Source organism: Heloderma suspectum, chromosome 5 (genome assembly GCF_057233095.1).
Source record: "Heloderma suspectum isolate Gila_16-S chromosome 5, 16-S_ref, whole genome shotgun sequence".
NCBI lineage: Eukaryota > Metazoa > Chordata > Lepidosauria > Squamata > Helodermatidae > Heloderma > Heloderma suspectum.
In genome coordinates this window covers 200,751,485-200,764,960 of record NC_139462.1, presented here as the reverse complement: position 1 = coordinate 200,764,960, position 13,476 = coordinate 200,751,485, and the positions used below count along the sequence as shown (strand labels likewise).

At 42.4% G+C, this 13,476-nt stretch overlaps 1 protein-coding gene across 2 annotated transcripts in view; it reads left to right on the top strand.

Annotated features, from left to right (window-relative positions):
• The window catches only part of NEBL (nebulette), a 273,576-nt gene that overhangs the window by 210,642 nt on the left and 49,458 nt on the right, over positions 1–13,476 (top strand). The window contains exons 6-7 of one of the 2 annotated variants that reach the window (XM_084860476.1): positions 1,365–1,466; positions 7,295–7,396. The exons of the other annotated variant lie outside the window; for it this stretch is intronic. Coding sequence (XP_084716602.1) covers positions 1,365–1,466; positions 7,295–7,396 — 204 coding nt within the window. The remainder of the gene's footprint in view (positions 1–1,364; positions 1,467–7,294; positions 7,397–13,476) is intronic. 2 annotated transcript variants of the gene reach the window in all.

The window sequence follows — 13,476 nt, the reverse complement described above, 5'->3', positions numbered from 1 at the left end:
GCCATCTAGCTGCTGACAAGCAGCCATAGGATTACTCCCTAAATCTATTAACAGATTTACATAAGACCCCCCCCACACACACACACACACACAATCAACAAGAAATATTTTTAGAAAAACATACAGCAAAGCCAGAAAAATAATTACATTAAACCTTGGAGAAAGATGCTGACCAAATTATTAAGACATCCAGAAAAAATTAACCCTGTCTCAGCCCTGGACCATATGCAGTGGAGGGGCCCAGAACAGAGTACTTCTTAAAGTATGGCTAAGATGCATATGGGAGAAGAGAGTCCTTACATTATCCTGGCCACACAAAATTAAGGATTTGAAAAGTCATCATCAACATCATCGTGAATTGGAAGCTAGCTTGGAAGTCAATGTGGTTATCTCAGAATTGGCATAATTTGTTCTTTGTGGTCTACCTCCATCAACAGTCTTAGTGGCCTTATTCTGAACCTGCTGTACTTCCAAAGAATTCTTCAAATGCTATTCAGTGTAGAGTATGTAACGATAATTCAATCTGGATGTGGCTAAGAAGCTGAATCACTCTTACTAGATCAGCAGCGGGAAGGGACATAGTTGGCATGCCAGCTGAAGCTGGTAGGGGAACTCTAGCCACCACTGTCATCTGATTGTGTTACAGGACAATATTCTATCCAAACTCCAACCAGCTTTGCCTGCAGGGCAAGATAGCCTTCTTAGCACATTAACTATATGTAATTGCTTTCAAAATGTTAGGAAAAACAAATGAAAAAGAAAAAGTAGATGCAATAAGATTTCATGACCAGGTAGAGGATTTACATAAGGGCTGGGCAACATGGCCTTTTTTTCAGTCCCCATCACCCCCAGGTTGCTACTGCCAAATTTTGGCAGCACAGTGGCAGCAAAAAAGTGCACTTTGACTTCAAAAAAAGGCACATGGGAAATGCACACCTTGTTTTAATGCAAATTTGCGCTACTCGGAGCTTTTACACGGGGGCAGAAAATGCAGAGGGGTTTGTACCGCCATTGGATTTGGTGGCAGGGGTGGGGTGAAGCCCCTGGTAGGTTTTGGGGTTGGAAATTGGTCCCTGGACCATCTGAAGTTGCTCATGCCTGATTTACATAAAGACGTCTCTTCATGATATGCATTCTATAATATGCATGTTAATGTACTAGCATTTCCTTTCTGGTCTTTGAAACAGGACTGGATTTCTTGTTTTTATGATGATATGATCTGTATTATTTTATTTCATGGTAATCCTGTTAATGTATTGTGGAACTTGCTAAATAAGCAGGACTTTACGTTAACACGTTAATTTTATTACATTTTTAACTGAGCTGCTAAGTCATAGGTAATTCACAAGTCTTTTGTTTTACAGGTTTTGTACAAAAAAGATCTTCAGGATATGCATAGATACACTGAAGTTTCAAAGAGACCCGATGTAATGATGGCAACCCAGTTAACGAAGATAATAAGCAATGTATTAAATTCAATTTCTTTTGTCTTTAAAAAAATGTTGATTTTTTTTGTTTTTGTTTTAGACAGAGTTCAAGAGAAATCCTATCTATGTCCCCTAGACAGTGTCTGGGGGAGATTTGATTTTTCAGTTTCCCAACTCCAAGCTCGTAGACAGCGCTATGCGCTCCTAGCCAGGAAACCGTGCTCCCAGGCCCTTCTCCTCATTGCTGGGGCGGAGAGAACCATGGCAGCTGCCTCTCTGTGCCTCTCTGTGCTTGTAACACGGAGCACGGACAGGATAAAAAGGGGACGTTCCCGGGGGTGGGGAGGGGAGGAGACTGTGGAAGCTGTTCTAGACAGCTTTCTATGGTCTCCAGCCCTGTTCCCGCCCCCTCCCTGAAGCTGCGCCCAGCCCAAAGTCAGGCGTTTAAGGATGGACGAAAGTCCCTTACCTGGTCCCGCAGCTTGCTTCGTGGTGGGGGGGAGGCGCTTCGGTTTTCCCCCTGAAGTTCTTGGCGGGGGGGAGGCGCCCTGCCCCTCCCGGCCAAAATTCAGGCCGGGGGGGAGCGCCCGGTCTCCCCGGCCGCGAAATAAAAAAGTAAAGTAAACAAAAAAACGTGATAGGCTACGTAACGATTTACGTAGCCTATCACGGCTAGATTTTCAAAGTCAGCCATGATAGGCTACGTAAATCTTTATGTAGCCTATCACGGGTGACTTTGAAAAAAAAAAAGTTGTGTCCTAACTGTAGTAATTGTAGAGAGTAACAAACTCTAAAGTTATAATCAGACTGATAAAATCAAGAGGATCTCAGTTCCCCAGTTTTCAATAACTGATCCCTTCTCCCATCCTAAACATTTGTGCTAGCATATCAGTTTGCTATAGCAGCATAGTATATCTCCAGTGATGGGCCATTTATTTTTATGATACATTTTCAGACAGTTGATATGCTTTATCCTTAACTCTTTTTTGCTGATGGCATTTAAGGCTACTCCATAAAACCCACTAATAATCTTGTTTTGTGTGCCTTTTAGAGTGTTATGTCATCTTAGTAACATTTTCCAATTATTTTCAATTTTATATAAGTTAACAAAAATCATATACGGTCAGGGCCAGAAATATTGGAAAAAGGATAACTGTTTTGGCAGTTGGCCTCTGTACACCACCACATTTAAGCTGAAAGGAAACACACCCAGATGGGAGCGGAGGCAGGACTTTCAGCTGTAATTCAAGCGATTCGACAAATGTGGGCCACTAACCATTCAGGAAGTACAGCCAGTGGCATACACACCCCCTCCATCATTGGTGGCTCATAAGTAATGGAATGAATGGCTGGCAAGCAGCTCCATGGCCAGGTGTGGCCTGTTTCCTGGGTACCCCATGACCAATCAAGCAGATAAAAGGCCTGGAGGTGGTTCTGAGTGTTATATTTGCATTTGATAGCTGTTCACTGGAACTCCCAACATGAGGTCCAAAGAGGTGCCGATGTGAGTGAAGGAGGCCATCATTAGGCTGAGGAAACAAAATAAACCCATCAGAGAGATAGCAAAAGCATTGGGAGTGGCCAACAGAACAGTCTGGAACATCCTGAAAAAGAAGGAATTAACTGGCAAGCTCAGCAACAGCAAAAGGCCTGGCAGACCACGGAAGACAATTACAGTGGATGACCGCAGAATTCTGCTCATGGTGAAGAGGAACCCTTTCACAACACCTAGCCAGGTCAAGAACGCTCTTGCAGAGGTAGGCATGTCATTGTCAACATCTACAGGCAAGAGACGGCTTTATGAATGTAAATACAGAGGCTTCACAACATGGTGCAAACCGCTGGTAACGCTCAAGAACAGAAAGGCCAGATTAGGCTTTGCCAGCAAACACCTAAAAAAGCCTGTCCAGTTCTGGAATAAGATTATTTGGACTGATGAAACCAAGATTAACTTGTACCAGAATGATGGGAAGAGAAAAGTATGGAGAAGGAAAGGAATAGCTCATGATCCAAAGCATACCACATCATCTGTCAAACATGGTGGAGGCAGTGTTATGGCATGGGCATGTATGGCTGCCAATGGAACCGGGTCACTGGTGTTTATGGATGACCTGACTGCTGATAAAAGCAGCAGGATGAATTCTGAAGTGTATAGGGCTATACTTTCTGCTGAGATTCAGCCGAATGCTGCCAAACTGATAGGACGTCGCTTATATTGCAGATGGATAATGACCCCAAACATACAGCAAAAGTTACCCAAGAGTTTCTGAAGGCAAAGAAGTGGGATGTTCTTCAATGGCCAAGTCAGTCACCTGATCTCCACCCCATAGAGCATGCTTTTCACTTACTGAAGAAAAGACTGAAGGCAGCTGCAGTAAAGGCCTGGCAAAGCATCTCGAGGGAGGAAACTCAGCATTTGGTCATGTCCATGGGTTCCAGACTTCAGGCAGTCATTGACTGCAAAGGATTTTCATCCAGGTATTAAAGGCGATCCTTAAGTTTGAAATGATGTTGGTTTGTTCCATTGCTTATGAGCCACCAACGATGGGGGTGTGTGTATGCCACTGGCTGTCCTTCCTGAATGGTTAGTGCCCCACTTTTGTCAAACCCCTTGAATTATAGCTGAAAGTCCTGACTTCGCTCCCATCTGGGTGTGTTTCCTTTCAACTTCAATGTGGTGGTGTACAGAGGCCAACTGCGAAAACAGTTGTCCTTGCTCCAATATTTCTGGCCCTGACTGTATATATTATGTCTGGTATTGCTCCAATATTTTTGGCCCTGACTGTACATATTATGTCTGGTATCGGAGGCAGTATGCCTCTGTATATCAGTTGCTGGCAAACACAAGCAGGAGGATGCTGTTGCACTTGTGTCCTACTTGTGGGCTTCCCATAGGCAGCTGGTTGGCCACTGTGTGAACAGAATGTTGGACTAGATGGACCTTTGGTTTGATCCAGCTTTGCTCTTTTTGTGTTCTTGCGTTTACAGATACTTAAGTCAGGGGTAAGCAGACTTCAAGCATATGGAATCTACTTTGTTTTTGTTTCTACTAGAACTCCAACAGCCAGTTGCAAAATACTGGCATAGAGCAGGGTTTTAAGGAGCAGGATTTATTGAGCCTTTTAGCACATGTTCAGGCCAGGAATTTGTTTTAGGCCCTACAATTTACTTTAACATAAGAAAACCCATTCTAGTTTCAGCAGCCTACTTAGGACTGTGGGAAGGGAGAGCCTTTTTTTGCAGTTATTAAAAAATTGCAAGTGAAAAAACTTCGCCATTGTACTACTGATAACCAAGAAACCAACTAGTAGACCCCTAATCCAGTAGACTGCTGGATTAAATGACTGTCCTTTCTTGCTTAGAAATATCTTCTGCTCTTGCACTTGCATGAAGGCACCAATTGCCGACTACTGACAGTAAATATGCTTTAAAAAGGGTGGCTGGTAGCAGCTGCATAGTTAAGGTTGGATATACTGTTTGGCCTAGAACAGATGCAACAACAAACCACGATTTGTCATCATGAGAACACACAAGTCTTGGGCTCACATGTTGCCCCTCACCTTTCCTCTTCTTCGTGCACCAGGACATTGAAAGCTTCCACTTCTGAACTAATCATCAGAAGTGAAATTGGAAGCTTTCAGTCTTTGGAGTGTTCAGATGATCATGGGGGGAAAATAAGCCATCATGGCTTCTCCCCCTTCCCTCGAGCATGCTGCACGTGTGCCTGTCATTTACATAATTACCCGCACTGCAGCTGAGGTGGGCGTGTTGTCCAAACTTGGCAGACAGCATGGTGGGGCTGGCTTTGTACCCACCCTACAAGCCCTACTGCAAGGTGCGGGTTGTAGGGGGGGTATGAAGCCACCCCCACCCCACTGTGCACCGGGTTCAGGCGACACACCATCCTGTGCTGCAGTGCAGGTAATTATGTAAACTCCGCACACTCATGCAGCATGTGCAAGGGCAGGGGGAGAAGCCACAGTGGCTTCTTTTTCCCCCACAATTGTCCGAACCCAGACTTTCACACATGCAGAGGAGAAGAGGTGACTGAGGCTGTGAGATGCTGAGGCTTGCCCAGGCTGATTCTCTTAACGAAAAAAGATAGAGTTTTTTTGTTATGGCTCAACTGAGCCTTTGTGCTGGTTCTTGAATTCTAAGTTGTTTTTCTGAGGTAACAGAAAATGTTGGACCACATGTTGAATCTGGTCACTTATGTGGAGGTGACTGATCCCTCTCTCAGCCAGTCCTGAACTGTGAAAAATAGGAGACGGACATCTCCTCACCTTGTTCTTTTTTTGTTTCTGCTCACGTATGCCTATTTCCTTTCTATTATTCCTTGCTATAGGGAAGCAGTGCACAACCTGCAGCATTGGGGTTGCACCAGGCCCTTTGCAGCTCCTTGTGTGCTCCTGAAGCTGGCAGGACCCCACCCACATTTTTCCTGCAGCCCAATTGATCTGCTGGGCTGTGGGGCGACAGGGGAACGCTGTTCCCTGGCTTCTAAGGACACTGTTTTCCTGTTGCTAATAGTGGCAGATAAAAAGCAGTCTTGGTGGTGATCACTGGGAGATGGGAGAGGCCTTTACTTCAATTCTGGCCCCTTCCCCAATAATCCCTAGATCTCAGCAGGCTGGGAGGGGAGGCGTGTGTGTGTGTGTGTGCATGTGTGTATACGCATGCGCGTATGCACACCCACATATGCAGTTTCTGGCCCTCCAGATCCCCCCTGGCCAACCCAGGATGCAGTCCTCAGGGCTGAAAGGTTTATATAGAGGAGAAAGAAAGAGAAAGCAGTTTGTAGGAGAGAAGGAGGCAGAAGAAGAACTATCCTGCATTCCGCCTTTTGGAGAGGAGTCCTTCCCTCCCCATCCCTTGCAGTAAGGATGGGAAAAATGGAAAGTCAAGGTGAAATGTCAGGTTTCCTAGGAGCATCTGGTTAGCCGTTGTGCAGGACAGTATCCTGGACTAGGTAAACCTTTGGTCTGATCAAGTACGGCTTTTCCTACCTCCTTAGGTTTAGGCGGCAACATCAATTTATCTTTTAGCACTGCCACTTACCATCCTCACCTTCAAGGCTTCCCAAGGTCTGTCTACCAGCTGCTCAAGCTCTGTAGCACTCCTCATTCCACTTTCAGTTCCCCTAGTTCCTTTCCTCCAAAATGTTGGACTGACCAATTAAAGAATGCCCCCTTGAGGCCTCCCCTATTTATCCAGTTTTGCATGAGATGGTTTGAAAGGGTAGATATTGGGATTTTCTGTCTGCAGTTTTAGTATGTGAAGTATCCTACTGTTTATCAGCCTCTGCTTTTTCCCGCCTTACAGCTTCCATGAGCTTCACACCTGTTGATGGGTTCACTCTTGCTATAGAATTTCACAAAACTCTCACCCACACCCCTGACGTGCAAGTGTCCACTATGTTTTACCCATTGCAATCTTTCTTGACTTTTAATAGGGTTGTATTTTTGTATTTTAGAGTGGAATCTGATCCGTTATGTGAAATGGATAATGGATCCAAACCCTTTTGTTTTCACTTTAGTTTTGCTTAAAATGGTCAACCCTTGAAAATATCTGGGAATCAGCAGTTCTTATACTTGGACTCAATGCTTGATCAAACTGTTTCGTATTTTTAAATAGAGCATACTGTTTCTCAAATAAAATAAGTGGTACATTTGCTGGATTGGGAGTAGCGTGAGAATTGCTGTTTAGAGTGTTCGCAAAAGTGGTGTCAACAAAGTTCACTAAATGATACGTGCTTTACTGTTGCTTTTGAGGCTTATATTTCTGTTGACAAAACCAAAAAAGGAGGATAAAAAACCTCAATAAAAGTTATGGTTAACATTCATGTGTTTTTATTTTTTGTTTTGAAGGCTGAATATACAAAATCACGGCAAGAAATGAGTAAGGAGCCAACTGTCCTTGGAAGACCAGACTTCAACCATACTCAAGAAGTCTCAAAATTTTTAAGTCAAGTAAGATTTTGATGGGTTTCAGATAATTACCCAGTTGAGATATCTTATTCCCAGGAGTGCAATCAAATGGCAAACTACCTTTAATTGCATGAAAACGTGAGGATAATGTTTCCACAACTCTTTCCTGTAGAATTGCTGTAATTGGTATATATTAAATGTTGAGAAAATGATAGCTATAGCCTACAAATGAATGAGAAAAATCTGCCTTTAGTCACAGTTAAAAGATGAAAGGATTAATACATTTTGTTATTGAAGGTGGAATATGCAATCAATATGCCTGCACTGTGGCATTTGGGTTTTTTGGTTTCAAAACTGGTCTTTTGTAAGTGCAGATTTGCTTTTGCCAGATAGTTAGCATATTCCACAAAAATAAGGCATGAGGGATTATTTCAAAACCTCCAGAGATCAAGCCACATGACTCAATGCAGGCAAAAAGACACAAGGAAGTACTTGATGTTGATAAATGTCAAGTTCTAAAGGATTCTGCAATTCAAGCAAGCGATGGAAATAAATTAGTATTTCAAAGGGAACAGTCAAGAAGAAAGTAAGGCAGTTCAGTGGAAAGGCAAAACCCAAATTTTTAAAATACGAGATTTTGGTCAACCACAATAATTATATAGTTATATTTTAATAATTGAAGGTTATGTCTTAATGCTATAGCATTCAGGGCCAAGGGTTGTGATTTTAACTACCATTCCAACTTGCATTGAGTTACTTGCACATAACCTTTGTCACATGCACAACAGGCTCAAGTCCACAGAGGTTCACAGGAAGATCTCTTATTGAACTAATTTTTCTACACTTTGAAATGACTTCCTTGGAAAGCAACATCCTTGGAAAGTTGAACATTAGCTTTCTGTACACCATGGCACTTCTCAATCTCCTCAAGTGCAAGACCATGCAAATTAGAGCAATTATTTTCTTGGTTTGTGTGCACGTGTAAGTGAGAAAGGCGGGGAAATTGGGGTACATTAGTTTTCAGTGTGGTGCTGTGGAGATCCCACAGAAAAATATGTCTACAGTGGTCAGAAGTATATGGTGCTTCTTTCTGAGTCATGGGAAAAGAGATAACTTACTATTCTTTTCTAACAATAAGCACTGCCCGTTGACCTCTGGGTCCATGGAAAAAAAATGTCTGCACAAAACCAAAACATTGTGTGACTGCCAGTGAGAAGACAGAGCCAAAATCTATTTTTGTGGAAGAGAGACTTGTTTGTTAAAACTGTTGTGACTACTTTATTTTCAGTAGAATCTATATCATCTGTGATCTGTTAGCAGTCTAGATCCAAATTTAGTAAAATTGCAGAATAGACTATCTGGACTGCTGCAGCAGAGTCTATTTAGTACAGTTAGCAAGAGGTTAGCTCCGCCATCATCTTGAGAATCGGTGACTAAACATTCTGGGCTTACTCATTTGGATTGAATGACCTGTGTGAAATCCCTGATATCGTTGAGCAGAAAGCACAAGGGAAACTCTTGAAGTTGTAACACAGGCACAGTTTAGGACTGTGTATGATTAGAGCACCCTTTTGTTTTGAAGTGCAACTAATCCTAAATAGGTGTAACAGAAAATAATTACACATTCTTCTCTTGTTTACCCCGGCTTCCCTTCCTCTCTTGTTTCCTCAGAGTCACATCTTTCATTGTAAGCCCCTTGGGACAGAGACCTGTAGACTATAAAGCACCATGCACACAGATGTCCTTATAAAAATACATACATACATACATACATACATACATACAGTATAGCTCTTGCAGTCTTGCTGAGAGCAATTTTGGGCACCAATTCTTTGAGGGCTGATTTGACTGATCCATTTTATGGTAGGAAGGCAATATACATGCATGGGTATTTCAGCCATGAAGGATAATGTTTACATTGTGGAAGAAGATAGTTGCCATTTTCTCCTGTCCAGAGAACAGTGCTATGATTCAGAGACTGATGTCACTAGCTCCATATGTGCTGTGCCGCTTTTGACTTTTTTCTACAGCAGCTTCTATCCTTTAATTTGTGAGTTTCAGTAATAATAATGTGTGAAGTGGTGCAGGAAGCTGCTGTTTAAAAAGCCAAAATTCTTACTGGTCGTGCTGTAGTCTTTGTGTACTTCTTACTGGGCTCTCTGGATGATGGACAGTTTATGTATACAGGGAATTCTAATAATGAAGAGGGGTCAGTTGGTCTGTCAAAATGTGTGTGTGTCTTTTAGAGAGGGTGGGAACATTTGGCAGTCAGAGGTGGTTTGAAGTCAGTACACTTTCACGAAAACCACCACCACCAACTGACCCCATTTTCATTTGCCATCCAAAGAACAGATTATGGGACCATGATCAGGATAGGAAAAAAAAAAAATAGCCATGGTGCATCTGTTACCAAATTTTTAAGAAGTTAATTAGACCATGTGGAAAACTATAAAGATCTACTTTATGATAACTGTAAGTTAAATCATGTAATTAAAATATCATTTACTTTAATCATACATGCTAGTTGAAAGCTGTGAGGTTATGTTTTTCCCTTTCTTTTTTGAGCTCGAGTAATAAGGTTTTGCTTGAATAATCCCGTTATCATATTAACAATTTGCTCTTTGTTAATCATCCTTTAAAAATACTAATTTACATCTTACACTCAATCATTGTGGAATTAATTGTTTGGGGATAAGTATTACAGCTTGGATCATGTGTGAAAGCAATTCTGTACTGACATATCAGTGCAGAAAACGTGGGGACTTCTACCATGTCTGGCTCAAGACATTGGGCGCCATAGAAGCTGCACTGAGAGGTGTATTCTCCAAGATCCCTTGTGTTGTGCCACAGCCTCTCTTGCGACATTGCAATGGATCCTGGAGCATACCTTAATGCTGTATAACAGCATTAAACACAATGCTGTTTCACTGGTCTGGTTCACAGACAACGCTAACCCATGAAATATTTACTCCATGGTTTGTTGCCCTACCGTGGGCTTGTCAGGCAAATGATCAAACTGTGGTTTGTTTTCTCTATTATTTATTTGAGTTATTTGTTTCCCTCCTTCTTTGCCTATTCTCTTCCTGTCTCCCAAATGCTTTTGTGGCACTATAGTACTGGTTGTTTTTTTACCACTCTTGCTCACTGCCTCTGTAGCCTGACAAAGCAACTCATGAGCAACTCACAATTCTGGGTTCACAAGGTTCTCTTTCTAGATTGTTAATGGTTAAGAAACCTTATTTTGGTAGCACAGCTGCGTTCACACATCACAACATCACAGAATTCAACCGATACCATGAGTTAGGGTTATGTGTGAACCAGGCCATTGTTATCATCCTTGCAAATAACTTGCATGGGTGGACCAGCTCTGACCTTTATGCTATTATTTACTGTACTTTCTGATTATACTCAGCTAGTACTTGTGCCAAATGATGCATCCAGATAAGCTTCAAATTTCAGAGCACTACATATTTATGCTGTGCTTTGTTAGGTATCCTAAGGAACCTTCAGGGTTTTTTTCCCCAACTTCTTAGGGTGCAATCCTATGCATTCTTGGGAGTTGAGGACTTCTTTCTATCTAAACATGCATAGGGTTCTGCCATTAGCATGTTTTTTGTTATAGGCATAAGGATGTGCTTGCTGTTATTTCAAACCTATTTCATTATAAGGATAACTTTCTAGGGAGTCTAAGTGACTGGTTTAATTTGTACCTTTTTGGGGGGATAAATTGAACAGCAAGAGAAGTTGTTTACTTATGAAACCTAATACTTCCTGAATGTGCTTGTAGCTTAAGATATGGCTGCATAGCTTTAAAAGATATACTTCTTCCCATATGTGTCTGGGATTGGTCTTAGCTAAATTTATCTTAACATTTGATGGTACAGTCTTCTGGGATTTTGTTGTTGTTGTTGCAAATTAGTTACTTGTTTCTGAGTCCTTTTTTGATTTTATCTCTGACACATGCTGTCTTGAGTTAATATTAGCCTTCCAAAAGCAAATATGCTTCTTATATAATTATCAGATCAATAAGTATCTTGACAATGAAATAAAAATGTTCATTGTGAGAGACTTTAAAAATAAATAAAGAAACGATAGTAATGGCTAAATTTCTGGAAAACAAACATACACACTATTATGGAGGAGGGCTAATGTTGTCCCTATCTTCAAAAAGGGTAAAAAGGAGGAACTACAGGGGAACTACCTGGGAACTACAGACTAGTCAGTCTGACATCAGTCCCTGGGAAAATTCTGGAGTAGATTATAAAGCAATCCATCTATAAGCACCTTGAAAACAATGCAGTGATTACTCGAAGCCAACATGGATTTGTCAAGAACAAGTCCTGCCAGACAAATCTGATCTCATTTTTTGATCAAGTAACCTCCCTTGTGGACCATGGGAATGCTGTAGACATCATATACCTCAACTTCAGCAAAGCTTTCGACAAAGTGCCCCATGATATCCTGATGAGCTTAAAGTGGGCTAGATGAAACAACAATCAGGTGGCTCCACAGTTGGTTACAGAATCGGACTCAAAGAGTGCTTATCAATGGGACCTTCTCAAACTGGGGAGAGGTAACGAGTGGGGTACCGCAAGGCTCAGTCCTGGGCCCAGTGCTCTTCAACATCTTTATTAATGACTTGGAGGAGGAGGTGCAGGGAATGCTGATCAAATTTGCAGATGACACAAAATTGGGCAGGATAGCGAATACTTTGGAAGACAGACAGAAAATTCAAAGTGATCTTGATAGATTGGAGTGCTGGGCAGAAAACAACAGAATGAAATTTAATAGGAATAAATGCCAAGTTCTGCACCTAGGAAAAAGAAACCAAAGGCACAGTTACAAGATGGGGGATACATGGCTCAACAACACTACAAACGAGAAGGATCTTGGAATTGTTGTAGATCACAGGCTGAGTATGAGCCAACAGTGTGATGTGGCTGCAAAATAGGCAAATGCTCTTTTGGGCTGCATTAATAGAAGCATAGCTTCCAAATCCCAGGAAGTCCTAGTTCCCCTCTACTCAGCACTGGTTAGGCCTCATCTGGATTACTGTGTCCAGTTCTGGGCACCACATTTTAAGACGGATGCAGACAAACTGGAGAGGGTTCAGAGGAGGGCAACAAAGATGATCAGAGGACTGGAAACAAAGCCCTATGAAGAGAGACTGAAAGAACTGGGCATGTTTAGCCTTGAGAAGAGGAGGGGAGAGATGATAGCACTCTTCAAGTACTTGAAAGGTTGTCACAGAGAGGAAGGCCAGGTTCTCTTCTCGATCATCCCAGAGTGCAGGACACGGAATCATGGGCTCAAGTTACAGGAAGCCAGATTCTGGCTGAACATCAGGAAAGACTTCCTGACCGTTAGAGCAATACGACAGTGGAACCAATTACCTAGGGAGGTGGTGGGCTCTCCCAGACTGGAGGCGTTCAAGAAAAGGCTGAACAGCCATCTGTCACGGATGCTCTGCCTTGGATTCCTGCATTGAGCAGGGGGTTGGACTCGATGGCCTTGTAGGCCCCTTCCAACTTCCATAGTATTCTATGATTCTGTTGAAATATGCACTGTTGCTTGCTGTGTAAATACCCAATGTTACCCTTGGTTATTAAAATTAGGAAACCCTTTCTAATTCTGTAAAACCAATTCAGCATTGGAACAAACATCTTAGGGAGTTCCTGCAATCTCCACTCTGGGAATTTTTTTTGAGGCTGGCAGGCATCTGAGTATGTGCACTTCAGGTATGACGGGGTCCCTAACCTTTGTGGGCCTGTGGGTACATTGGGAATTTTGAAAAAGTGCTGTGGACACCAACACGAATTTGCTGCTGTAGTAGGGTGAGGTGGCCAATCACAAAAATATTGGGAGTGCGGTGTGTACATGCATGCATATGCATACTGTGCATGTGCTTTCTGTCTCTCTCTCTCTCTCTCTCTCTCTCTGACCCCCCCACCCCTCTCCATCCCCATGCAAGTGAATGGAGCAATTTATCCATTCATTTGCATGGAGCAAGGAGAGGCTGCATACCTGGTATGGGATGTCCTTCCCTCAAAAAAAGCTTCGACTACCTTATCCTCCGGACCCCTTCCATTTCAGATTCTACTCTGTAACCAAGATCAGGATTA